This window comes from Perca fluviatilis, chromosome 5, assembly GCF_010015445.1.
Source record: "Perca fluviatilis chromosome 5, GENO_Pfluv_1.0, whole genome shotgun sequence".
NCBI classification, from domain to species: Eukaryota; Metazoa; Chordata; class Actinopteri; order Perciformes; family Percidae; genus Perca; species Perca fluviatilis.
In genome coordinates this window covers 24,227,349-24,255,036 of record NC_053116.1, presented here as the reverse complement: position 1 = coordinate 24,255,036, position 27,688 = coordinate 24,227,349, and the positions used below count along the sequence as shown (strand labels likewise).

Below are 27,688 nucleotides of genomic sequence, written 5' to 3'. Positions count from 1 at the left end.
GCTGAGCAGGTAGTGTGCGGAGGCCCTAACACACAGAGCGCTGCATGTCCGCAGCCGTCGCACTATAAAGTACATCCAGTCCAAACAGACTCAGCCAATCAGAGCCTGTGTGCCTTTACTTTCACAATCTGAGGCCGTTTTATTTTTATCTGCAAATATGACACCTGTACGCTCAAATATGTCCACAATATAGTGATAATGACACGATTACACACATGTTCACCTTTCTCTGTTGGCTTCATGTAGCAATGTAATGTAACGTATATACCCACTGGCACATTTTTAGTTCTTTGTATACACTGTTTAGGTATATATTATTATGTTATTGCAATGCACATCTTCAGTAGCCTGGCTCCGCCCTCCTACGTACTTCCCAGTATCTGTCATTTTAAAATGTACCTCATACATCTGATATCAGTATAGTATACAGATTTTTTTAAATTAGCATTTTCTTTCACAATGCATGTCAAATTTGTTTCTCACAATCAGATCATCTTAAAAGTAATCTGTGTTTTTATACTTTCATCTAAACTTAAAATGTTCCAGCATGTCATTATTGGTTGTGTATGAAAATGTATTTGCCTTTTTTTCTGTGCCTTTTACTTTTTGTTGCCGCAGTGATGGACCGTCTTCACAGGTATTAGTATAGTTTCATCTCGTCTTATATAATCACACTATCTGGCTTCTTGGCTGGCACATTTTTCTCTCTGAGCTTTTCCAGCTCTCCCTCTCTGGCTGTATTACTGCAGGACTCGGGAACAGGCAGGCAGTGAGTCCAGGGCGTGCAAATCTTCATAAATCCTTCCACAGTGGCTACGCTCTTCAGACTCCACTGTACAATATCTGTCTTCATCTAAGAGTGCACAGGCCCAGCCACCTGCTTTTTCTCTGTTTACCCCCTCCCTCCACGCTTTGTGAACTTAATAAAAGCTGCCATTAAGCAGCGCTTCATCTGTTTGGGCCCTAATCTGCCTTATAGGCGTCATGTGATCACATATGCAGTGCACACCTGTCGTGTGTGTTCCCAGCCCCGACTGTCGCCTCTCCACACTGCTCATTCTCTCACTCAACCTGTTCCTGGCACATCAACCCACTGCATGTCAGCGATGGCCGGCACGCATGCACACATTGTTGGCACTCCTAATATACGACCTGGTGTTGTGTTTTGTAGAAAGGCAGAAAGTATGCATCTGTTGAAAGATGCGTCTTTCTTTGACATTCAAAAAGACAATGACACTGAAAACAGGCCTAAAGTCGTTCAGTATGTTTTTATTTCACTGAGTGAAAAGCTCAATCTTTGCATAAGACATGCAGAAACAGAGGAAAAACATAAATATAGCACAATGAAGATAAACAGCACTGTATCCAAGTGGAAATAAGCAATACGACAAGAATGAATAGTAGTGCTGAGGGCAACAAATTCAAGTAGAGACTTTTAAAAAATTGCTTCATTGTATACTTTTCATATAAAATGTCTCATGAGTCTAGCCAAATTGAACGCAAACGGGAGATGGCTTTTAGTCCAAAAGTGCAATATATTTTACAAAGTCTAAAATGTTGCTCTGTTAATCCACTACGCTGCAGTAAGCAGGAGGCTTTCATATTACGTTTTTCCCAGCAGTGGTAATACATTTCAGTTTATTTCCCCACCACTTTTTTATACCATCCTTTTTACTCTGTTAATTAAAACAGTAAAATGATCTGTCGTTTCGGCAGCAGCCTATGCAGAATTTGGAGGTCGTTTCCGTCTGGTTTTTGTGTAATATAATTTTCATGTTTATTCTTTTTTTTCTGGTAGATTATATACAGGATGCCAGGTGGCTGACAGATGGTGATGCCTTTACCCAATTTTTTTCTTTTTTTATTATTAAAAAAAAAAAAACATCACAAGGAGGAAGGACAGGAACAGCTGTAGACGAAGGGACAGAGAGAACCAGCACACTGGCCACTGGGTGACATGAGGGAGTGGGAGGAGAACCCAGCACATGGCTCAAAGCAAAAAAATAAATAAAAAAGTGCCCTGTTAACACTGAACAAGACACAGAGAGCCATCTTGTTAGCGGTAGCAGGCCTCTAACTCTCCCTAATGGTCCTTGGCTCTGATCTTGTTCTCGCACCAGAATGACAAGCATGAACAACGGGCAACCCCAACAACAAATATTGTTGATTCCTTTACCTGCATAAATGCAGATGTTTGTTTTTTGTTTTCTTCAAATTCTGTGACAGAAAAGTGTCCCAGTTGGATTTAAAGCGGAACAAAGCAGGGAAAAGGCGCACAAGGTCATGAAATATGAATCGAAGCTCAGAGCAGCTGGGACGGAGCCACAGGTCTGTGTTCTTACAGCCATGGCCTGTCTGTCTCTCAGGGGGAGACAGACACACACACACACACACACACACACTTCAGTAGTGTCACTGACAGATAGAAAAAGAGACAGAGAAATCGCAGCTGTGACCTTTTGCCCTGCTGTCGTCCAGCAGCACCTTTTCCCTCTACACATGACCAAAAAGTCCTCAGGCTGAAGCACTACCAATCACTGCATGTGTATTGTTCTAATAATTATAGTTTCTTTATTTTCAACTTTTTACAAATCCTACTATTTTACACACACACACGCACGCGCGCACGCACACACACACACACACACACACACACAGAATTCAAGTGCACAATGTCTCAGCCCCTACTGTTATCTGATGAGAAAACAAAACAAACATGGCGCCTCTGCTTTGCACCAGAGTCCCCGGAGGCAGGTGAGTCTGTGAACGAGGCATGCCCACAGCAAAGTAAATAGAAACCAAGAATTTCAATTAATGAGGAAAAAAAAAACATCACACCGAAAAATGACAATGAATAAAACGAGTCGCTAAATAAAACAGAAACATTGATGAATGAATTCAAACAAGTGTATTTGAGTTTGAGCTTCTGACATCGTTGGAAGAAAAAAAATATATACTGCAAACATAACGGAATCAATGCTACAGTATGAACAATTTCTTTTCCAAAAAAATCTGGGGTAATAAAAAAATGTCACGCACACAAGCAAACTATGATGAGGCTATTTGAATTTTTAACTTTTTATTATTCATTTCTCTTAACGGTTTTCTTTTTAAAGGATGCTGTTCATCAAAGAGCATTTTGTTCATATATAGTTATTTTTTACAGAGGAAAATACTGTACAACCCTTTTTTTCTTCTTCTCAAAACATCTGAAGGAATATCATCTACACACACTTATTCCTTATATTATGATTGCTTATTTCCAATGATAATTCATGATCAATGTGTCCACTTCTCGGTCGCACATATTTGCTCAATATAAACCCGAGGGTGGCTTTGACAGATTTATAATTTAGTATGCAGTAAGTGAGCATTGCCATGAACTTCTTAAGAACTCATTTCAAATCACAGTCCGTATTAGTGTTTCTCATCAGGGCACCGTTTTTCTGGCACACCCATTTCCTTTTTTTTTTTCAAACTGTCGAATCACAGAAGCAAAATAAAAACCAGTCTTTAAATAAATCACAGAACAGTTCTTTGTCACACTAACATCTATTTGTGCATTAAAGCAAAAGTGAACTAAAACAACATCTTTAAAGCAAAATTCCCTGTTAAAAGATATATATATCATTTTTTTTTCAGACGGTAAAAATGAACCTAAAAAGTGCAATAACACCCTAGAAATTTCTCATTGGAAGGTCACATAAATATTAAATAAAAACCGTTACAACAGGAGCTCAACCACAGCCATAGTGAATGGAAACAAAATGCCGCTGAGACATTTTCGGTCTGCAAATTTTCAACATAAAACATACTCCCTGACGCTTCCTCTGTCGTCGTCCCTTGCTCTGCATCTAAGTGACTCATCGCTTCCTCTGGTCAGTCTGACCCCCCCCCCCCACACACACACAGCCTTAATCTCCGGCCGTTAATCACGACCTCGCCTGCTTACAGATCGATATGCTTCTGACTAACAACACAACAAAACGACATTGTAATGCAAAGATGCAAATGGTAACAAAAATATTTTTAAATATGCTTATGAGTTATCATCAGTAATCATCGTGGTCAGCTAATATAAAAGTGCACTATCCACACACAAACTTGATTCCTCTGCAGGGGGGTAAAATTACAAGGGCTGAGCTTGGTTTTGGTGCTGGTCGAACATTTCCAGCATAATGTCAGAGAACTGTTGAGACCAGCAGCTTGCTGGGAGACTGACCAAATATTTACTGGTCAATTCCATGTTATTGAGAACAAAGAAAAGCATTGAGAGAGATGGGAACAAGCAAAATGTAACTCCCTTTCCTCTCAGTGTTTCATAATAATAATAATAATAATTAATTATATTAATACAGAAAAAAAAGATCAAATGTTTGAATGCATCCTGTTTCCCCTTAGTGATTCACGTCCCTTTTTCTATGTATCCAAGGCCCTGCAGTTCATGTTGCCTGTGCCAGCAATTTCCTTTTGTATATCATCGTTCACACACACTCACACACACACACACACACACACACACACACACACACACACTTACATATATAGTTATATAGAGAGATTTGTTTTTCTAACATTTTTCTTTTTTTATCCACACAAAAAAGGTGAAAAAAATGAAAATAAATTAAAGTCAAACATGCACGCACACAAAAAGACTGATGTGTAGTAAAATGCTTTACATTGCTGCCCCGTGTGTAAACCAGGGCCTAATTCTGTGTCTCCGTTCATATTTTTTAATGCATAATTGAATTAATAATGTTGGTCATCTTGTAAACATCACAATAAATCATTTCGGGCCGTCATTTTTCTCCACACTGGTGTTGTTTTTTGTTGTCATGGGAAGTCTCTAAACATGATAAATGAGGCCACTTTCATTTTTGTTTGTTCATAGTACACAGAGTATTTCTTCAGTTCCTATAGTCACTGGTATTTTTTTTTTTTTATTATTTATGGGTCAACGTCTTGCTTTTCCAGTCGGGAAGAATCAGTGTGGTTAACGGAAGCATCAAAACTCTCGCCATTGTCCTTTTCACCATCAGGCTCTGCCATTGAATCATCATTAGAGTCACTGTTAAGGTCCGCCTCCTCCTCTTCTTCTTCCTCCTCCTCCTCTTCTTCTTCCTCCTCCTCCTCTGCCTGCACCTCCTCCTCTGGCGACAGGTCATCTTCAGCCTCTCCAGATGTTCCTGTGGTGTCGTCCTGAGCTGCTGGCAGACCCAGCTGGGCTGATGGGTTGTGGCTAGATCGCGCTGCGTTGTGGTGCATTTTCTTGCTGAGGTCCAGTGAGTCGCTGAGCCCCAGACCGGCTGCATTCTTCAGGAAGAACAGGGAGCTGCTGGTGTCGGTGCCCAGGTTGAGGGAGCCGTCCAGGCTGATGGAGGACTGTGGGTACAGGTGGTTATACTCGGACCCGATGCCGTCTGTCGGGTAGAGCATGGAGGGAGCACTGCTGTCAATGCTGCGGGACAACCCGTAGAGGCCACTAGGTGAGGAAGTAGAAAGACCCATAGAGCCGGAAGGGACCGCAGACACACTTCCTCCCAGGTGGTGCATCCCTTCCTGTTTGGGCGACACAGACGGCAGCTCACCCCGCTCCTGCTTCTCGTGCTTTCTCTTGTGGGAGTCCATCTGGGACATGCCCACCACCGTGTGCTTACACTCAGGGAAGGTGCAGTGGAAGTGCGAGCACTTGAGCTTATATTTGCAGTCGGGAACCTCGCAATCAACACTGGAGCTGAACTGGCAGAAGCCAGCGGCGCTGATCACATCTTGCTTGCCGTGGTGTTTGCGGTGGGCCGTCACCTTGGTGCTGTCGGTGCAGCGGAAGCCGCAGCGCAGACAGTGGAAGTGGGTGCTGTTGCCCGAAAACTGGCAGTCAGGGAAGTTGCAGCTGAGTGACGATTTGAAGCGCTTGAAGTCGTCCAGGACCAGGTTGTCCACGCGGTCGTGGTGCTGCGCATGCTTGTACATGTGGGTGCGGCCGCAGAACTTGTAGCCACAGTTCTCACGTGTGCAGTGATAGTGGGTGACCTTCAGAGAAAACTGGCAGCCTGAGTCCTTGCAGTTCTCGTAGAGGTCATAGCGCCTGAAGCCCTCCAGCATCATCCCCTCATCCAGCATCTTCCGTGACGATGCAGTCTTGCGGCGCTTGCCGAATGGTGACATGTCCTCGATGATCCAGAAGCGCTTCTTTGCACCAGTGGCCGTGGGAATGGAAATGGTGTTGCCTGAAAGAAGGAAGGCGGCACATTAAGCAATAATCACTTGGTTCACAGAGTAAAACTACAAGCAAATTACATTCCAAGACCGTCCTGGTTAAAACTCTAATGTGCGACCTTACTCAGCCAGAAGTGGTTCACAGCTGAGTAAGCACAGAGAGCCACAATGTTTTTTATTCCTAATTCCCAGAATGATTAAAGGAGGGGGAAAATGATAGATTGACTTTGGAACATGACACTTTTACAGGGTGTCTGCAGCCTCCAAACAGAGGCAGAGCTGTGGGTCTTAACCGACCCTCTTATCTCCATGTTGTTTTATGAGGGGCACCCACCTTTTGCTACACCCTGGGGTCACTGCTAATGATGTGATCCCTGTTCTGCAAGACAGGAAGCAGTGGGCCTCGATAAAACTTGAGGCGTGATTAAAATAAGAGGCTGCCGATGCAGCCTTGTTAATGGAAGCTAAACAAGGCCCAGGCTTCATACTACAGGTGCCAAATTTACTGCCCTATCTTTAAATCCTAGTAATACTAAAAGTGAAAACACGCAAAGGTGTAGGTGAGGTCATTATACACATTTTTACTGTACCCACGCAGTAAGCATGCACATTTCTACATACATGTTTTCTTTTTTTGCATGCTGGAAAGCCCCTTTTTCCCCGTCTTTCCACAACAATACTGCAGAGAAAGACTAAATCACACAGTTAAATACTGCACATGACTCAATTGAGAGTGACAGCTGCAGTGTTGGTTTGCGCCGGGGATAAGTACCTGCAGCATCCTGCACTATAGGGACGTCATTTTTAACCGGAGACGGAGTGGCAATGATGGGGCTGAAAGCTGGTGTGTTGGTTGGCATGACAACACTCCGAGTGGCTCCCAGAGAGGCGCTGAGCAGAGAGTATGACAGACAGGATGGAGAGAGGAGGTATGGGAGTGAGGAGAGAGGAGGTCGGAGGAGAGCAGGAGAGAGGGATGGGGCCTGGGACTGAAGGCCAGGCTGAAGAGTGGAGGGAGGAGGTGGTGGTGGTGGTGGCGGTGGAGGAGGAGGAGGGGAATAAGGAGGTGCATTTTGGGTAGCGCTAGTGTCAGCAGGTGTAGTAGGAGCAGAAGTGGTGGCGAGCCAGCCTTGTCCTGGAGAGACAGGTTGACCAGAGAGGGTGAAGGACAGACAAGAGGGGAAGAAACACACATACAGGTACACACACACACACACACACACACACACACACACACACACACACACACACACACACACACACACACACACACACACACACACACACACACACACACACACAGAGGGATGTAGAGGTAAAAAGGAGGTAAAAAGGGAAAGATAAAAGATAAGAGAATGATACAAAATGAGGCCCATTCAAGACAAGTAACCCAAACACCAGCCAAAACAACAATGATGAGAGTAGTGGATAATATTGGCAACACATGGAGAAATGTGAAAATAGTAGGCAGGCTTAGACTTAGAAAAAAAGCAGAGGTGAATCCTTTTATTCAGTAAGTTGAGGGAAAGGAGGCTGCTTCTCCTTTTCTTTCTCCCACAATTCAAACTACTAAAAGTGCTAAAGTAGACATAAAGCCACAGGGATGATCTCTGGCCAAAGGAAAATGTAATAAGCTACATACAGTGCAATAACTCAAACCACTGATATACAAAATGGATGTTTTATGAGGATGACCAGGCAAACTGCAAAAGACCTTGTCCACAACTCGGAACATTAGAATACAGCATTGTCATCAACCTCATACTGTATATTATGACTGATGTGTCATTATGTTATTGATTGTAAGTCAAACTATTAAATCACAAAATACCGGATTCAAGAAGGAAATGAGTGAAGCATGATGTTTGATGCTGAATGTAAGAGTTGAAAACTTGTATTCACCTTTTTAACTAAGCTATATTATTATTATTATATTATATATACATGCTGACACCCGTCTGGTATTTTTTTGCATATTCTCACCTGCTGGAGAACCATCGTTGCCTACAGGTGTGCTGGTGCAGCTCCGGTCCTGGTTGGAGGACTCGGAGGAGAGGCCCAAGGGGCTGCCCCCTCCTCCCATGTAGTCCATGTAATCATCAGTCTCCTCCATCATGGTGGAGGAGAAGCTGGAGTTCATACCAGGGTGGGTCCCTATCATGCTGGATGCATCTGCCCTCTGTCCAAGTGGCATCACCTGGAAAACAAACAACCTTTATTTTAAAAGGGACATCTGAAACAAACTGGATAAATATTGGATAATATAACGTGTCATTAATGCAGGTGTTGGCTCTTGGCATACAACCAAGCGTTTTCTGAAGGCATCAAAAGCCTTCTGAAAGGATGAACTTCTGTTATTATAAGTAGGCTTCAAAATGAAAAAAGAACAGGACAGAACTAGAAAATCCACATGTTTAAATCTGCATACGGTAAAGGAAGTACCGCAGAGGTAATGTTAAGAAATGAAGTACACTGCACGGTGAATATTTTCATCAAAAGAATGTCTGAGTGATTTGTCACTGACTGGTATGACAGGATATGAGCGGTACTCTCTTTTTTGCACCAAGTGAACTTGTTACTCTTTTTCCAGAATCTGACTCATAGAGCAGAAAGCCCGATAAAAAAAACGACAAAACCAACCGAACTAGGTACATAAATCACATAGACTTTTTGATACCTACAAATAATAGGTTAATCTCATTCTTTTTTTTGCTTAAATAATAAATAAAACAAATCAGTAATATATGAACCTGAGAGAAAATCTGTTCTACCTTTTTTCAGTGAAACACTTGCATTTTCCTTTTCACTTTCAATACCTAGATTTACAGAGCATGGCTTGTTGGAAGAAGACCTTTTTTTTAATCATCTTCTTGCAGCAAAAAACCCCAACAAATGTAGGTGTTTGTGGGAACATAACATTTCAAATTAAATGTAACTTCCTTTAAAAACATCTGGGTATTTTGGGTAAAAAAATCCATGAGCTTTAATAAAAGACACTAGATCTAAACATCTACACTGCATAAACACGCACAATACATTCTCTGTTTAATCCATCAGTAAAAGGGCGTGTGAGGTACTCAGCTTTGTTGGTATATGTTTTAATAAACTGCTCAACACCTGTTTTAGTTCAGCCCATATTTTCAGATAATTACCCTTTTCAGTTTGGGATGCGTCATATGTCACAGTTTGTGTGTTTGTACCTGGGACGGGACTCTGTCAAAATTCTTCCCCAGCATCCGCCTCATGTGTTTGCGAGCATGTGAGGTCATCTGGTGCTTGAGTAGGAAGGAGAACTGGCAACCGTCGCGGATGCAGTGGAAGTGGCTGTTGACTTGGTTATACTTACAACCTGCAAAGACAAACCAGTAACTGTTTTTAAACTGTTCATTTGCTTATTCATTTATCTTTGGCTCATTGTGAGACGTCTGAGAAAAGCTACTGAGCTAAACACAATATTATCATTGTGACGGTGTTATGATTAGATCAAACACGAAGTGAAATATTTTTAGTTTTTTTTTAATTTCATGATATAGCTCCGACAAAAGAGGGATCGGTTTCAAAGTGTTTGGGAGTGTACATGTAGGAGGAATATTAGATCACTCCGGTGTCACACTGAGCAAGTCAAGGCTTCTGTGCACTAAACCTGTGGAGCTCTTTTATTACACTGACATGCTTTATTCAATTAGGAATTTACATAAATAAATTCTCATTTTCTGTGGGCCAATAATGCACACACCCCTGCAAACCAAAGTAAATATACAATTATTACCATATTAAATTCATTTTTCAAAGTATCTCCATTGTCATTTTTCCTTTTGTTCTCCATTGTGCTGCTGTCTGCTTCATATTCTTCTGTTCTTTTCTAGTGTTTTAACCAGTCTAGCTCTAATTGCTTTATGATTTCAAATTAAATGAATGTTCCGTTTTGTGCCTGTTAATCAAATACCATTATATAAAAGCAGGCAGAAATAATTGAAAGAGTAACATGCTGGGCAGGTGCTAGCATGTCAGTAACCATGGCACCCGGTTTAAGAGCACAACACGTCTGTGTCATCAAATAGCTTTTGCACACACAATGTTTTAACCACGCAAAGTTGAGCAAATAACAGTAACCCCCGTGACACGGAGGGCCTTTTGTGAGACAGAAACCAGGTAACATCATCAGCGGTGTTCAGTTTAATGTTGCTGCCATGGATACTGGCAACCCATCAATTCTTTATGACTGGAGTGTTAGCCATGGTAATCCTTTCTGTTTCCCCCCCAGCCCAAACAATACAGTTGGCAGATCAGACTGGGGACAAAAAACAGCTGTTTGGGGCCTGTTTTTGTTTGCTTTGTTTCTGCGTTCTGAAAAGCTTGTGTAACCGCCTGAAAAAAACAGATCACTTTTAATTCATTTCGGTGTGATGGCAGCGGTGGCTGTGAGGCGCAAACCAGACAAGCCAGATAATTAACAAACACAAACCTAATTGCTCATTTCTGACAGGGGCAAAAGGAAGAAGAAAACAACCTGGATGTGATTGCCCCCTTTGACGTTATTGCTCATATAGTACAGGCAAGACTACCTTTGGGACTTGAGGTGCCATTGTGAATATGCAAAACACAGCAACAAAACCTATGAGGCAGACTAGTTTAATGCCTCTTAAACAATTCACATAGCACGACACTGTGTTTGCCAACACTGGTCTCTCTCCCTTTGTAAACACAGAGAATATCCTCTTGCAACAGCCACCGAAAATCAATCTACATCTTTCTCAATTTAACACCTTTAATCCACATGTCTCTCCTGGTAGAATATTAATAAAAGCTGAAGTGTTTAGGCTGAAACGGCAAAGACAAAAAGAGACAGCAGCGAAAGAGCAGCCCAAAACTTATACTATAGTGTAGTATTTTTTTTCTTACCCAGCCTCCCACACTCCTCCCTCTTGGTGAAATATTTGAAGCCATTGGCGGCACGGCGATCTGCCTTCTCGTGCTTCTTGACGTGCCATGGCAGCTTGGTGGTGATGTTAGTGACAAAGTAGCAGCCAGGCCGCAGACAGTGATAGTGGCCCCTCATTCTGAACTCGCAGTGCTGCAGAAGACACACATCATTTTGAATTTCATGAGTTAAATGTGGTGAATGTTTGAAAGCCAAAAGTAAATATTATTAATATTGATATTATATTATTATTATTGATAAATATTATTTGATCTTTCTTTTGTGTGCAAAGTTAAAGTGAACACTACACATAATCAACACCTCACAGGCTTTTCCGTTCTGGTCATTTGGAACATCCCACATTTCTAAGCACAATGATTTTTTTCCCAGGCTTTCCACAAACACCCCTCCTTTCTAACATGTCTGTACACCACCATCTGTTTGTGAGACCCAGCTCCCAAAGGACTGGGCCAAATAAGATCTGCTCAGTTCAGGAGATGGAGAATAAGGGGAGGAGGGGGGAGGAGGAGGGAGGAGGAGGGAGGAGGGAGGAGGGAGGGGGGTACTTTTTGTGAGAGGGGTGATTTTCGACACATTAATGAATTAATTTAAAACGGTTTTCCAAATATGGGCTCATGAGAGCAGGCAGGGGCTGCCATTTAGGTTTCATTTGCGAAGCATTCCCCTGATTTTTGCCCTATTCCAGACAGCCTTGTTTACTGTGCAAGTGACAATGATTTATTGGGTAATATCAGCTAAATTGGCCTTTTCTGAGAGGAGAATGCGGCAGTCAAAATGACATCATTGACATATAAACAGGCATTACTGGGGTGAGTCGACTGTCTTTTTCAGCAGAGATGGAAGACAGGGAGCGGCGGTTGTGAAAGCCTTGAGTCAAATAACCTCAAATACTGGTCTAATAGATAGCATACTTCATGCTTAGACAACTCTGGGAGATGACAGTAGGTGATTCAGCTCCTGGCTGAGTTACCAAGCTGCACTCACCTGGTTGGGACAGAGACACTGGAGAGAGTAGTAGGAAAACTGGTCACGCACATTGACCAGGTTGTTGCTGGGGTTGATGTGGTCCAAACAGTGGGACTCGGCCTTGCCAGACGTCTTGCACACATACTTGCAATTTCCAAACAAGCAGTGGAAGTGGAACTTGTTTGAGTACTTACAGTCAGTAGCCAAACAGGGATCACTGGATGAATAAAAATGGAAAATGCAGTTTAATCAACACATGGTCGAATAAACACACTTTACTGTAATGTTATAAGAGGCAAATTAGTGTTTCTCCTACTTTTCCTGAAACTGCAGGAAACCAGGTTTGACTTGAGGTTTAGCATTCTCAAGAGAGGTAGTGGCCAGGGGGGAGTTGGCCGGCAGGTTGGGCATCGAGGCCGACATCTGAGGGATGCTGCCGGTCAGCTGCTTCCAGGCCAGCAGGGAGGGAGGAGGAGAGCTGTAGCCACCAGAGGAGGTGAGGTGGGCCACATCCATGGAGGGATTGTTGGCCATAGAGACGGGGGCAGCAGGCTGCAGCGAGGCTCCCTCACTGGAGTCCTTGCCCTCACCAAACTGAGGCTCAGACTTCACTTTCAAGGTGGCACGGAGGTGGAAGCTGAAAAACAAGATGCAAGCTAATTTTTATGTTGATCGATGAAACCAAAAGATAAAAATGTGGAATGGGTATATTTTGTGATTATAACCCAGTGGAACACTCACTTAGCATGTTTTATGGCCCCATCCACAGTGCTGAAGAGTGCACCACAGTCCTCTACCAGGCAGTGAAAGTGCACTTTCTGAAGGAAGTCGCACTGAGCCTCACAGAAGTCATCTGTGTCAAACCTTTACATAGCAAGACAATGGAGATTGTAAATGTACTGCCTTCTCAACAAACAAAAAAAACGGAAAACGCTAAATGGTCGACTGGTTCGACTTGGTTCAAATTCCTGTAAGACCAGGTTCTTTATGTTTCAGGGGGTTTCCAGTGATGCAATACGTGAGGAATTGTATTTACAGAAAACGGCCGTCTATGTTCAGTACTTTGAAACAATCTGTTTTCTCACTATCAAAATGAATAAGTCTACTGTAACTAAGTGAATCAAACTACAGTGACTCTTTGTCCTTCCTCCATGTTTTATACCTGCGGAGGTATGTCCTCCAGATCTCAGTGGGTTTTTCTGGCAGGGGCCTCTTCAGCACTCTGTTCAGATACTGTGCTGCCTCCGAGCTGTTGCTGCCCTGGCTTGCCTCCAGCTCTGTCTTCAGGTTCATGGCGCTGAACAGGGCAGGGTTCACCTGTGACATCTACAAAACACATAGCACATAAACAACCAGCTGCTGGGTTAACTGGGCATACGTAAGCTGGACACTTGCATATGTTAGTGAGAGTGTGAGAGTTAACACACACACACACACACACACACACACACACACACACACACACAAATGTTTTGGCGAAGCAAAAAAGCACAGCCAGATTCACAAACATCCAGGCTTTTGCTTGAGTGCAAGCCAAGCGTGTTTGCCAAGCGTCCTCTGGGAGCAACTGTTAACCCTTTTATGTGATGTGGTGGCTTGAATCAAACCCCTAAAAGCTGACATGACATGAGGAGCTGTTGGACAACAGGTCTTCAAACTCCACTGTCTGGGTTTAATGACTGCTTTGAGGAGAGCAACTCTGAAGTTAAGCCCTCCTGGGGAGAGGTTAAAAAAGACGACGTGTGTGTCTGTGTGTGGAAGGGAGGGAGGAGGTCTTGACCAGTTGACAAGGTAAAAAAAAAAGAGGCTGCTCTGTCATTACATCATGAATCAGATGGAAACCACCTGGCACATTTGTATCAATCAGATAAGATGTATGATAAAGACAATGTTCATTTTAATCTTCACCAAAACATAAATTTCCATACGCTAACATTTAGACTTGGTAAAAAAATGAGGGCAGTGCCTTCCTGTTGTTTTTTTCTCCTGTGACTTTTTAATCAAATGATTTACAAACTATAAATAAATGTAGAGCGAGGCGGGGGAAGAAAAAGTATAAAGGAGGAGAAAAAATGGACGGCGAGTTCAAAACAGCTCATCAAAAAACAAACATCTCTATATATCTGGCATGGCACCCAGCTACTGCTTCATTATATTAATTTGTGAGAGGTGCAGTGAAAATTACACTGTATGAAAAATGGCTGGAAAATTTAAATGATACAAACTCATCTTATTAGCGGTGAAACATTAAAAAACAAACAGGCCCCTCCGTGTCCCGCTAATTTGTCTTGGGATGAAAGGCGTTTGATGGATGGATCTTACCTTATTCATAAGCGAGGATAAAAGAGATGTATTCCCTGGTACAGGGTGTCCGTTTGATTCATTACTGGAACAAGGAAAATGAACAATGTTTAGTCAAGATTTGCATGAGAACAGTAAATATTACTATTTATCACACAAGGTGTGCCTGTATAATGAAGAAGAAAAATGCTGTCTTCTTAGGATATAAGATCTACTGTGAGTTGGAGGGAAGATTGGAGTTGAGGGTTTATACAAACATCCTTCTCACACAAAAATTGAGAAATATGTTGAGAGTCTTATAATTGTATGCACAGATATTTTTGATAAATAATTGCGAACATAACCCTGGCTGCCAAGACTGTAGATATCATCTATCAATCAGAGAAACCTTATTTCCTTGTTGATTTATTTTGTGAATATATTAGGTGAATTTACTACAAGCATTAACCCTCTGTGTACCATGCAGTTGTGTACATCAAAGTATCTTTATTAGTCTCCCTGAGGAGAAATTTGTTTTGGACACTGGGCAAAATTGCGGCAATAGTTACAACAGAGACACACAACAAGCACAGGGTTACAACAATTAAGAACCAAATGTACAGTAAACATATTGGGCTACTCAAAGAGCTATGCAAATTACCATTTTTTATACTTGTGCAAAAAAGCCATCCTTCCTACATTCTTCTGTTCTCCTATACGTGCCTTACAGTCATTGCTACTTCCATAAGCATCCATGCATTCAGTCATACAAAAAAAATATTCATTTATCCATTAATAAATATCTATACATTCAGTAAAGAAATGTGCATTCATTCCTCCATTCATATCCATACATACATTCAGTCACAGATATACATTAAAGAATTCATAGTCATATGTTCATGCTCACCTGTGGTCTTTCTTGCTCAGGTCCAGGCTGTGCTCCTGCGTGGATTCTTGGGAGGCCCCAGAGTTGTCCATTGGCTCCTGCTTCACTTGAACCAGATTGAACTGGCTGGCTGAAGCCGGCTGCCCATTCCCTGAGGATCAAGCCAGAGACGTAGATGAGAGAAGTGACAACAAAGTTATTGTTGGTCAGCATTATTACCCTATGACGAGATGCAATCTGACTTCTGTCCTGGCCTGAAAAGAATACTCCGAGTGATAATTATTGCGAAATTATGTCAGGCCGTCAAGCCTTTTAAATGGTGATTGAGAGGCGGGAGATATGAGGGAAAAAGACTCCTTTTTCTGCAGCACTTGTCACAACTCATTTGCCAGGCTGCCTCTTAACTGGTCATTAAGTGAGATGCTAATGCTGAGGGAAAGTGGCAGTCTCAGATTGGCCACCCCCCTTCCTTCCCACCTTCCTAGGCTGCTCGTTGGCCTGACAACGGACGGCAGCCAATGCCACTGAGCGTACCCACAAGGAACAGGGGTGCTATGTCGGTCAGATTGGAGCTGACAGCCAATCAGATTGGTTCAAATAGCATGACCTCTCAATCACATTCTCCTCCAAATAGGTATTTAAAGCTGTGTGCGGAGACAGGAGTGATGGAATTAAATAAATAAAGACCAGGGGACGACGTGGGATAAAAATGCTGACAGGAAGGTGAATTTTGCCCCACCCCCTGATCCCCAAGGGATTAAAATATTAATATGTCCTGGGGCTACACAGAGAAAGCTAGGCTTTAACAAGACAATAAGTGGTGTTTTTTTTTTAAAGCGGGAGGGATGACCCTGATGTAGCCTCTTAGACACTAAGACTGAGAAGCACCAGTGGCCGTGATTGGTTTGGTGAGGAATCTGTTGTTGAGGAATCAGGGCTGGTGCTGAGGGATAGTGACAGGCAAGGTCGTGGGCAACCAAGTGTGTGCCCTTGGCCCTCAGCCTGGTGAGGCTTCTCTTCTTTTTCTTGCTGGAGAGAAAACATGACCAGCCTACGTCAGGGAGAAACCGACCAGAGTTCCCCCACCCCACCCCCGCTACAAGATGACCCAGAGACATATCAGGCAGAATAGGAGTGGAAAAGCCTTGGTCTTGGGCCTTGTCAGCTGAAAGCTTGGAGATGGGGAAGTGTCAGTGTCAGTTCAGTTTGACAATGGCTGAGGTTGGAGGGGCTGGAGGTGGGGTCGGGGTGGGGCTAAAGGAAAACAGCAGTCAAACAATTTGCGTCTGGTTTGAGATCACTGAATGCTTACAAGTCTCCGTCCAGCGCTCCTTCCCTCCCCCCAACTTGATAAGAGGACACCCAAAATTAACTAGCCAGACAGATCCTGCCTTGTCATTAACAATTAAATCAACTCTCAGACCAAATGAGAGCACATTATATCAAGAGCAACCACTCACTATATGATCTACATGTGATCATCAGGCAGATTAAAGCTTCTTTCACTATATCAGAGGATAAATTACTTTTTTTAGCGTGTATTACAATGCAAAAGTCTCTTATTCTTTTGCACATCATGAAGTTATTTTTCTATCCACTTTCCAGAGAGAGAGAACAAATGAGTCTGACTCAAAGCAGCTTCTTTCTGGAAATTATCCAGGAATAATGTATTACCATGTAATTACTCCGGATAAGATACAGAGCTTGTGAAAGATCATTTGTACTGTGTGTCTAATTAGTAAACCCTTCAGATGCTTGAATCTCTGGGAAAAACACTTAGGGGTAAATTAGAGCGGAACATTAATATAAAAAAATATACTGAGAAAATACTGAAAGCAGAAACAGGAAAAATGCAAAATTCACCACAGTATAGGCGAAGTTTCACAACCCTATGAAAAAATAAACACTGTGAAAAATAGCCACAAACACTGTGACTTTTCTCACACCTTTTTGATAGAGAAGCACAAACCACTTCCTCCTCATTTTAGCCCCAAATGTCCCGTTCACACATTTTATGAAGCAAATATGAGAAACAAAACTGAAGTTGATGCTCCATCCTGTATCTGCACTGCACTTTTACCATAAAGTATGTGAGTGAGATAGAGAAGATTATTTTAAACCAGCTTTGTTATCAAGCAGAGAGATCTGAGTTGCAGCCTCTCAGTGAGACAACGAGAGGGGTGGTGAAGGCACCATCTGTGGAGGCCCCACCCTCGGTGGGGGCCTTCCCAGTGTTCAGACTACCTGCTGGAAGCCCAGAGGTGGAGCTCAGGCTGACAGCCTGGGCTCAGCTCGGCTCCCCGGAGCAGCTGCCCCATCTCTCTCCCAGGGCCTGTCCTGCTCCAGGAACACCACCAGGAATTGTAATCCTTCCCAGTCCCAACATCCGGTGACGCTCCCCCCTTGCAGCCCCATTTACAATCCGCACCCCACCTGCTCATGCTCAGCACAGGAGGCCCCACTACTACTGAATGCAATAGCGTGCTCTGCAGTGCAATATCAATTCAATGCTTTAACTTCATTTTCATTTTCAGAAGCTTTGTGTAGAGCAGTATGATAAACATAGACAAGGCAATTACCTCCAAAATTTATGTGAATTGTGTTTATGCTAAATAGATATTGACATGTTTTGGTGGGAACAGAAGGTTTCTAGAAATTCAAAAAGTGTGTCTTTGCTGATGCGTGCAAGTGTGTCTGAGTTCTTGTGTCAGTGAAAAAATGCCTCTTTCTCAGCTCTGGTGCATTGAGTCATTTCTGCCTGAGCGATTTCTGTTTTTTTATCGGTTTGCAAAGAGGATACAAAAAAAAAAGAAAACACCCAACATTTTTTTGTTCTGGCAATTTCTGAACTTAATTTCATTCCACCTCCATTTGCTTGAAACAGGCGCAGACATAGATAAGAGACCAATGATGAGGAAACATGTTCGACACAAGCCCCAGGAGCCCCCACTCTGAACATCATAAGAGACTTTTACAGGCTCTACTCTCCCCTGTCAGCGCATTTATCTCCAAATGGATTGTGGGTATCTAACAAACGATCAACACAATAACAAGCCCAGAGCAGAGGACTATGCCTCCGGTATGTCCCTTTAAGCCTGAAAGCGGCAGTTTTTCTGCCTTTCTCTCCACTGTGGGGTAGTGATAGAAATGACCTCTGAGTGCACTCTGGCTGTAGTGAGGTCCACATAGAAAAAAGTGATGTGGTTTTTAGTATACATGCAGTTTACTCTCTTTGGACACTGACATAGCTCAAAAAGTTATTGTTTGTCATATATTTCAATACCTTCGTCTATAAATAGAGTAACAAGCAAAGCTAACCTTTACAATTAACTACCAATTCATTCATGGGTTTATAATTTGCAAGTGTGATAAACTGGTTCAGTTACAGCATTAAGGAGAGGAAATATTAAGATGGCTGAATTAATCCGTCAGTTATTTTTAGATTTATTGATAGTTGTCTTTAAATTGCTTGTTTTGTCTGACCACCAGTCCACAACACAACAATATTAAATTGACCATAATATAAAGGGAAAAAAACAGATAATCTGCATATTTGAGAAGCTGGACCCAGTTGTTGGAGATTTTGTTTGCGCACAAACTACTATTTTTCATTGTGCAATTGTTTAAGTATCTACATAAATTATGCACAATGATGACTTTTTATAAAGTGACTGACCTGTGTTTTGGTTGTTGGAGGGCTTCAGGGCAGCAGCTGCCAGTCTGGCCATCATGGGTGATATCAGACCTTTGCTTGCCGAGATCTTCTCCATGATGGAGGAGGTGGCGAAGGACGTTGGGGTAGAGGCCATGGCTCCATCTGCACCCAATGTGGAGCAACCTTGGGTCAGTGAGTCGGTGGGCATGGAGTGGGTCCCGGAAGATATAGCAGATATCAGGCTAGCGGCTGGCGGAGGTGGTTGAAGAGGCATCCTGGGTATTAGGGGGAAGAACGGGTTGGAGCCGGCCAGGGCATTGTTAGAAAGAGCAAGGGCCACGGGCATGTTGCTAGGCAGGGCCTGGGACAGCAGGCTGGACATTCGCTGGCCTGCGCTGGGCAGCGAGGATGTGGCTTTGAGGGTGTGGACCGATGTAGAGGAGGAGGAGACAGCAGTGGTAGGCGTAGCCAACAGGTGCGATACAGTGGTGGACTGCTGGGTTGTAGGTGAGGCACTCAGGCTGGAGTTCTTGCTGCTGATGGTCGAGAAGTCCATCAGGTCGTCATTGCTCGATTCCTCTGGCTCATCCTTTGGCGCCAGGTAGGCGGAAGAGAGGCCCATGACCCCAGAGGAGCGGATGTGCCGGCGCTCGTGTTTGCGCTTGTGGGAGGTCATCTGGCTAGTGGAGGTAAAGGTGAAGCCGCACCCTGAGCGGATGCAGTGGAAGTGGTTTGTAGCTTTGCTGTACACACAGCCCTCGTACTTGCACTCCTCATACTTATAGAACTTCTTAAAGCCATCTTTGGCATATGCATCATCCTTGATGTGGTAGCTCTTGTGCTTCTCAATGTCACACTTGTTCTTGAAGGTGAATGTGCATCCTGGGCGCCTGAAAGAAGAATTGAACACAAAGGGAAAACATGATTTGCTATGGTGCTCTGCTGCAAAGACACCTCCGTACCTCGGTGCAGTTGGGAGTCATGGGGACGGTCCACGTGATTCAAATACTTCACAATGGAGGAATGACAACTGAGGAGGTTCAGTAACACAGCAGCAACCCATTGACACATCGCTACCTGCAACCTTTGCCAGAGAGATACATTCCAGGGAGGGAGATTGATGAATCAACCAAATGATTCTCTATGTCCATTGATAATAGTTCTGTAGTGCATGCTCTTCAGAATAAGAGTCTGTTTTCCCCTTTTTCCTTCTAACTGTGATTCTGTGATGTTCAAAGATACTAATGTTGCAGGCCAAGAAACAGGGAGGCCATTAGTTGTGATTTCACTTGTGTGCTGCCTACCATTTATTTATTTTTCAATGAGGAATCATTTAATTTTTTGGCTGCTGATTTGTTGGCTTTCATATTTATGTAAACCGCTATTATGAGCCTCTGCAGCTACTGTATGACATTCACCTGCAGTGAAAGTGTGTAGTCTTCTGCCCATAGAATTGACACCCGACTGTGCCACAGTCCTCAGTGGCACGAAATCTCTGGAAGCCATCGTTGATCAGCTGGGCATTCTTTTTATGGAAGTTTTCATGGGTCATGACGTCTGAGGTGCTAGTGTACACCTTGCTGCAGCCCACCTGCAAAGCAAAGACAAAGCATGGCAATCGAAAACAAGATCTGAGCTTACAGCAGACATGAAAGTTTCAGTTTGCAAGAATGGTTTTAAAAAAGCCAACTACGATGATTTTAAGAGATCTGATTTACTGTACCAGCCATAGAGAAAGGAGCACAGTGTGGTTAGGAAAATGCTAGTGGCCTAGAAATGTGTGGAAGAAGGTTGTTTTCTCACGTTCACAATTTAATTTGTGGTAATGCACGTCAAACCAGTAAATTGGAAACAGCATTGTCATTGACAGTGACAATTGGAAAAAAGAAAAAAAGTCACTGAAAGAGGCAGTGGTCACAGCAGGTAGCTGAAACTACAGTACCTTCCTGGAAAAACTGCCTTTTAAAAAAATGAAATTCAGATTTGGAGTGTGACGATGCAGTCACCACTAAGTTACTGTAACTCTGAAAACAAATTTGAGAGCTGGAGGGGGCAGAGGAAAGCAGATGAGAGTAAGATGACTGTCTTTAGTTTAAAATCCCCCTCAGAGCCAACAGAGGGGGAAAAAACAGGTAATGTTTGAATTAAAAGCAGCAATTGTATATCATCCCTGGCACTTTTCACCCGCACAAACCGGGCAACTTCTCCATATTGAGTCAAACAATGAAAAAAATGCCACTCTGTTTTTTTCCCCCCTAAATCAAGAGAGCCGATGCCAACATCTGCAGGTTCTCAGGGACTGTTAAAACAAGGGCTGATATGTCTTTATAACAATTACGCTGTTAGAGGGGTTTAAAAAAGAATATATCTCAAGCCATCCTCCACTGAGCTGCTGCCCTGTCGGTGAGAAAGCTCTCGGCACAATGACACATTGAAAATAAGCAGATGTAAAAAAATTAAACAAATCTAGAAGGGGGAATAATCTTCAACAGGCTGCTTGGTACTAAAAGATGAAAAATGTGTAGTTTATATAAACACCTTACTGAATTTTATCCATGCCAATTAAGGAGCGAGAGAGTGAAGAGGTGGGGAGAGCACAAGCAGCCTCACGTGTATTCACTCTTTTTCAATTTTCTTTTATTTACTTTAGGACACGTTTTGCCAAACTGCTCTTTAAAGACACTTTGGTGTAAATGGAAAAAGTGTGGGACTGTAATTCCATTTCACAGATGTAGGTAAACTGTGTGACTCTCAAACATCCTGTAGTCGTGTAAGTCTTACTGTACGAGTGGCCTGACTTCCCAGATCGGGCCATCGTCTGTTTCATACAGAACCGGGATTTAGGCTTTATATGGACTGTGTGAGATCTGGTTTACTGACAACCACATTTTTTCCATACATGAGTTGTGGGTTATTTGTACTGTATGTAATGCTTAGGCACGTGTGGCCATATTTGCAGATATTTTTCTGTTTCCATGTTTGTGTGTGTGCATGCCTCTACGTTATTGTGGGTTTATTGTGGGTATGTGTGTAGGTGGAGGAGGAGGTGTGAGTCGTTGTAGTGTACCTGCATGCAGTGGTAATGGGTGCTTTTTCCATTGAGGTGGCAGCCATGGTAGTAGACACTGCAGTCGTCCAGAGGGCTGAAGCGCATGAAGCCATGCTGCAGCGAGTTGTCCCTCTTCTTGTGCATGTTGTAGTGCCTGATTACATCCTGCTTACTGGTAAACCTCTGCAAAAGGGAAGGGGGGGAAATGTACGGCAACAGGTTGGTGTTTATTCAAACCAGTCACAGAATCAGCAACAAGTCACTTAATCTCTGTGGAAGCAGCAGCTGCAACAAGCAGGAGCCAATTGGCAGTTGGGGAGGGCTGTGCACACCGCAATGTAGAGGGCCACAATGTCTTTAAAGATGATGCGTTCTGTGGTTATTGATTTACTTTGCATATCTCAAAGCTGTGTCCTATCCAAAAGCAGCACCAAAGACTTTCTAAGCGCAGGAGAAGCTTTCACATGGAACAAGAAGTATGTTCCCCATACACCCACTGTTTCTACATTATTTTTTCCTTACACCAAAATGTATTTTTTTTTTTAATTAAGATGAATCAATTGACATGCAAGATCACAGTTCTGATGTTTCTGTCTCTGGAAAAATTATGTTCCATGCAGATGGTTTCTCAGACATGCACAGGGGAAAACACAAGACAACAGAAACAAACAAACAAACAAGCGAACCAAAAAAACGTTTTCCCTTTCAATTCGCTGAGATATGATTCCATTTTTAATTAAAGCATGAACACTTGCTTTTGGTGCAGGCTTCGCCTGTAATGATGAGTGAATATGCTAAGAGACCTGCCTTCTAAAATTACAAAATAAATAAATAAAAAATCCCTCCCACACCCAGGAGTCAGGAAAGGGAAACAGAAAAGTCACTCCACAGAGACTTGCAGCAACCAAATCTGCTGTAATTGGGCTTAAGCTGATGTTACAGAAACTGTAACGGGAGAGCGCAAATCAATGAGACTGTTCTGTCTTCAATCCATATTTATCTCCAGTTGAGGGAAAAACATCAAAAAGAACTATTCTAAAAAGCAACTAATTGCTGTACAAAGTAGGGTAATTGCTTTGTGTCATGAGTTCCACTCGCACACACGTAAAAAGCTAAGATCTCACACAGCTGTTGATTCCCTTGCTCTTGGCCCGTTTCCCACTGTATATGTCTGAGATGTTTGACTCCTGTAGGAGCAAACAATTAGGATTTTTAATCTAATTGATGAATGCTTCGGATTCATCGCGTTTTGAAAAATTTTCCTGAAAAATCCAGAGCTCAGTTCTGGACTTTGAGCTTTCTGGTATCTAATGGTTAGTGATGAGTTGAACTGCGGTCATGGTCCATTCGATCCATCAAGCCGTCCAAAATAGGCCATGGAGAGAGCTGACTGGGAAAAAGATCTCATTTTCAGTTGAGTGGTGATGAACGTTGGGAGCCACTTGCTACATTTATTTTAGGATTCCCACTAGTGTGGCAAGATGCACACTCTCCCTCATGTACAAGCCCATGAAAGGAGAATGTTAAGACTCAGCCAATAGCCCGCAGGCTGGCAGTGGGATAATATTCCAGGAGTGTGTGTCATGTAACATTTCATGAGTTATCGCTTCGAAAGGGGCTGCTCATCACTGCCTGCTTTTTTTTTCAGGGTATTGACATCCCAGAGAGCTGGCTTCCAGAGCATATCTGTGTTTCCACGCAACGCAAAAGCAACAGAGCAATGTGGACCTGACCGTGGAAATTGCCATGATAACCTGAACTAACACCCTAAATAATGACATGAAATGATTTTCCTTTGTATTCCTCCAAGAATGTGACCTATCAGACTGTGAAGTAGGATTCATGCAGAAAATGAAAGCTTAGATCTGTAATGCTTTTCACCACATAAACAATATTTATTGAGCGGTAATCTCTCTTGATCAGGAGCAGATAAAGGAGATTACAGCTGAAGATGGCTTAATTCAGAAAATTGTTAGGAAAGGAAGGAAAACACACACAGCCCTAGCTGTGCATGTTTTTTTTTGACATCTTTGACAAATCTTCCTGTTTGTCTAACTCTCTCAGGCCATATGCTACAGCAAACACAAGGCCTGTATTATGATCTGCTTTGTGTTTTTTCTCCTTCCTGCGCCATACATGACAACTCCTGGGACCAGGACGAGATTAATAACGTGAAAGGGGATTAAAGGCAGGCCCCCAGTCAGTGGCAGATGTCTTAGAAAAAAGAACACATAGATAAAAAAAGAGACATATTTCAAGCATATTTACAATTAACCCTTGTGATAAAAGGCCAACTGTCAAAGATCAACTGTGACTGGAAGACGCCTGCAAACTGAACGGATGTTAACATTCAGCCTGTTCGGCAGATCAAACGCCAACAGACTTTTCATCTGTGTAGACTTTGGCTGGGTTGTGACCACTAATGAAAAGATGACACATTATCCTGTTTGTCTATCCTAGGATCACCACATCCAATTTGTCACAATGCAACTAAATCACTCACTAGTTTTAACCAGTGAGGGGGGCACTTGAAACAAAATTACCTCTGTCTTATTTTTCTCATTGTGTGAGAAACTGAACTGTGAGACACTAAAGTTAAACTGAAGTTTAACTGAAGCTGAAGCTGAAGCTGCAGAATACAGGAGAAAATGTGTATTTGAGTGATGCTCAAAAAAGTTGTAAAGTACTCACGCTCACCTGGTAGTTACACTCAGGGTCCATGCAGTGGTAATGCTCTCTGTACTGGTAGGCACAATGCACGTGTCCACAGTGTTGACTTCCAGAGAATCTGAAAACCAAGTTGCAGGAAACATTTCAACAGTTACACATTTTAAACAGCCGCAGTTGCAGGGATGAAAAATCTGAATGACAAAGCAGCTCAAAAATATGTCAGTGTGATTCAAAAATAATCAACAGCAAATTGAGAACGATTGGTGAATACATTATTTAAAATACCAGGAACAGCACAAAAGAAAAACAGGTGAAGGAGTTTTCAAAGACATTATGCTCGTCTCACCTTTAAAGTAACACAGCTAACACCTTCAAACTGACTTCTGCTTTCCACACTGCTGCAACAATTTACCCATCTGTCACACCAATTTCAACCAAATTAGCTCCATTTATTTCCAAAGCAGCCGTAAGAGACACTTATTACACTGAAACCCTTTCCCTCGACACGCATACACACACACACTCAAGGATCGGGAACCCCATGACTACTTTATTTCTCAACGCTGTAAAAAAAAAACCTTGTCAAATCAATGCAGAGTTCTTTCAGGTTAACCACAGTTTTACTCTGTGAAGAAAAGGGTCAGGTATTCTGAGATGTAGGAACAGCTCTGTCTACTTTTCACCCTAAACCCTTTCACTCTCTCATCTGGAGTCCGAAAAACAGAATTTAGTCTGGCGCTAGATAAAAAAAAAGGCTGCTGCTTGCTACAGTACAGCCACTTTTACGGTGGTGATTATAAGCCTGACGATGATGACTGTTAAAATCCTCCAATTACCAGTGAAAACACACAAATAAACATTTGCACTGCTGCTGCCAAGAGCTCCATCTGCTAGTGCAGAGGAGAGGGGGAAAAGGGGGCTAAGTAATATTTTTTCCATCTCTCTTTCTGTTTTTTCCTTGTTAGGATTATCCCAGAGCTGCATTTACAGATCACTTTGCTGAGTTCATTAAGCTAATTGAACGGCATATCCACTACTCTTTTTAAGTTGGCTGTGAGAGTGTATGTGTGTGTGTGTCTGGAAAATGGTGATGGGGTAGAGGGGGCTTCAGGAAGGTTTGATGGCTCTTTTAGAAAAGACAAAACCAGAAGTCAAACTACGTGTGTGCACACATTAAAGCCAACATATGTCCCAGGCATTAGTGTTTTCTATACTCTTCTTTCTCTCTCACACACACACACACACATGCACGCGCGCACAAACACACACATTTTCACTTTCCACCCCCCCCAAGACTATGGCCCACCCTTCTGCTCATTGCCCAGCTGTATCACTTTGCCTCTGGACAATTCCCACTTGCCGCGTCAGGGGGCCTAATGGGCCGCTGCTATTCAGCAGCAGATTAAATATTAATATTGCCACGATACAGAGATTGCAGCACATCTCTAGTTACAATAGAGATACACAGATCAAAGTGCAGAAGCAATAGTGGGTGCATGAAAGCATTTAAAGAGTGAAAACTGCAACTAAACACTACCAGGGAAGCTCTTTAAAACATCAAACTATAGTGTATATATATACTACAGTGTGGTGAGGAGATGAACTTTTTTTTTCTCTTTTCACAAGGATTAGGTACGAACATGTTTACAAAGCTGGTTTTTAGTTTTAGTGTGCACTCATTAGCCCTAGCTCCAAAGAAGACCCTCCCCTGCTTCTACCTCCCCCCGTCGGTGCTACATTTGCCCTTTTTATGAGCCCTCCTTTTCCATTTTTTTCCTCCCTCCTCTTCTTTCCTTTCTCTTTTTTCCAACCCCAACACGGAAATTGAAACTGTATCTGGGCTTATCTGCAGCCTCCCCGTGCATCAACTGCCGAGATGTTTAGACAAATTTTATGCATTATGCAGCGCAAATATCAAAACAGTTCTTGGCAGTGCCAGCAGAAGCCTCATTAAAAATTCCTTAATTAAATCTTCTTGCAAAATGTAATCAGTCCAAGGAAGGGGTTTTGTGTGTATGTGTATGTGTGTGCAGAATAGGACGTGTGTGTATGTGTGTGTGTCTGTCAGTGCCAAGGCTTTGATTTGTGCCCTTCATGTTATGGCTTGGAGAAGTAATCATTAACGCCAAAGCCACTTTGGCTTTTCAAATGCTGTTTTTCTTTCTTTTTAAACGGAATAAACAAACAAATGATAATCACCTTTTTAGTGCCGGCTCAAAATGAATCCAGAATGGGGGACATTGTTCTGTGTCCATTGAAACGCAAGATACCTCCCCTCCCCTGATGTTTTTGTCTCTGTTGGTGTGAATGACAGACTTTTTAGATCAGTCAATTCCTTGTGTGTTCAACAATAAACGGCTGAACTCAAGAAGAACCCGGCCTAAGCTCATATCCTCTCTGTGTCAGTCACAGCTAACGGTACAGAGTTACACAGAATTATCTTCTCAATGTTTTAGTGCTATACACACCACAAGCATTTACTCAACCAGTTACAGTAAGCTACCATCAAACCATTTCACTTTCATTACCCCTTATCCTTCTACTTCCTCTCAGCACATACATTGGAGTCTTTTCTTAATCAATTTACTGGACACAGAACATTCTCATACCAGTCTACGATCTAGTTACATCACCATCAGTGGATACAAAAAAAAGGTGTATCTGTTTTGGTTATATATTTTTTCATTGCTGTAGCACATTGAGGGATTTGCATACCTGGCAATATATTTCTGGTAGAGGTTGATGTCGTCGCTGGCGGGTTTATCTGGTGGCAGGCCATTCCTAATGCAATAGCAAACACAAAAGAGACAGGATTAATGGTGAGGTTGGGCTGACTGTTGTTAATAAAAACAAACTGACACAATATTTACTTACAAGCCACACCCAAACTTTGGACTATCAATATACATTTTCGTGTGGCACAACAGCGTTTTCATGTGCCGTATGAATCAGGGATAGAAGGCGCACACTTTGATGCATGGTCTCCCAACCAATGAAAGGCAAAATGCAGGAGCAAAGGGA

The 27,688-nt window shown here is 42.7% G+C and overlaps 1 protein-coding gene across 1 annotated transcript in view; it reads right to left on the bottom strand.

The window, feature by feature from the left end:
- Positions 1-1,249: 1,249 nt before the first annotated feature.
- The window catches only part of casz1 (castor zinc finger 1), a 49,413-nt gene continuing 22,974 nt past the window's right edge, over positions 1,250-27,688 (bottom strand). Inside the window, 16 exon segments of the mRNA XM_039799625.1 lie at positions 1,250-6,227; positions 6,989-7,351; positions 8,200-8,413; positions 9,417-9,565; positions 11,119-11,290; positions 12,143-12,341; positions 12,441-12,761; positions 12,866-12,988; positions 13,287-13,450; positions 14,447-14,510; positions 15,315-15,444; positions 18,970-19,838; positions 20,367-20,539; positions 22,016-22,180; positions 24,695-24,785; positions 27,383-27,448. Of these exon segments, the coding sequence (XP_039655559.1) occupies positions 4,948-6,227; positions 6,989-7,351; positions 8,200-8,413; positions 9,417-9,565; positions 11,119-11,290; positions 12,143-12,341; positions 12,441-12,761; positions 12,866-12,988; positions 13,287-13,450; positions 14,447-14,510; positions 15,315-15,444; positions 18,970-19,838; positions 20,367-20,539; positions 22,016-22,180; positions 24,695-24,785; positions 27,383-27,448 (4,543 nt within the window). The 3' untranslated portion in view covers positions 1,250-4,947.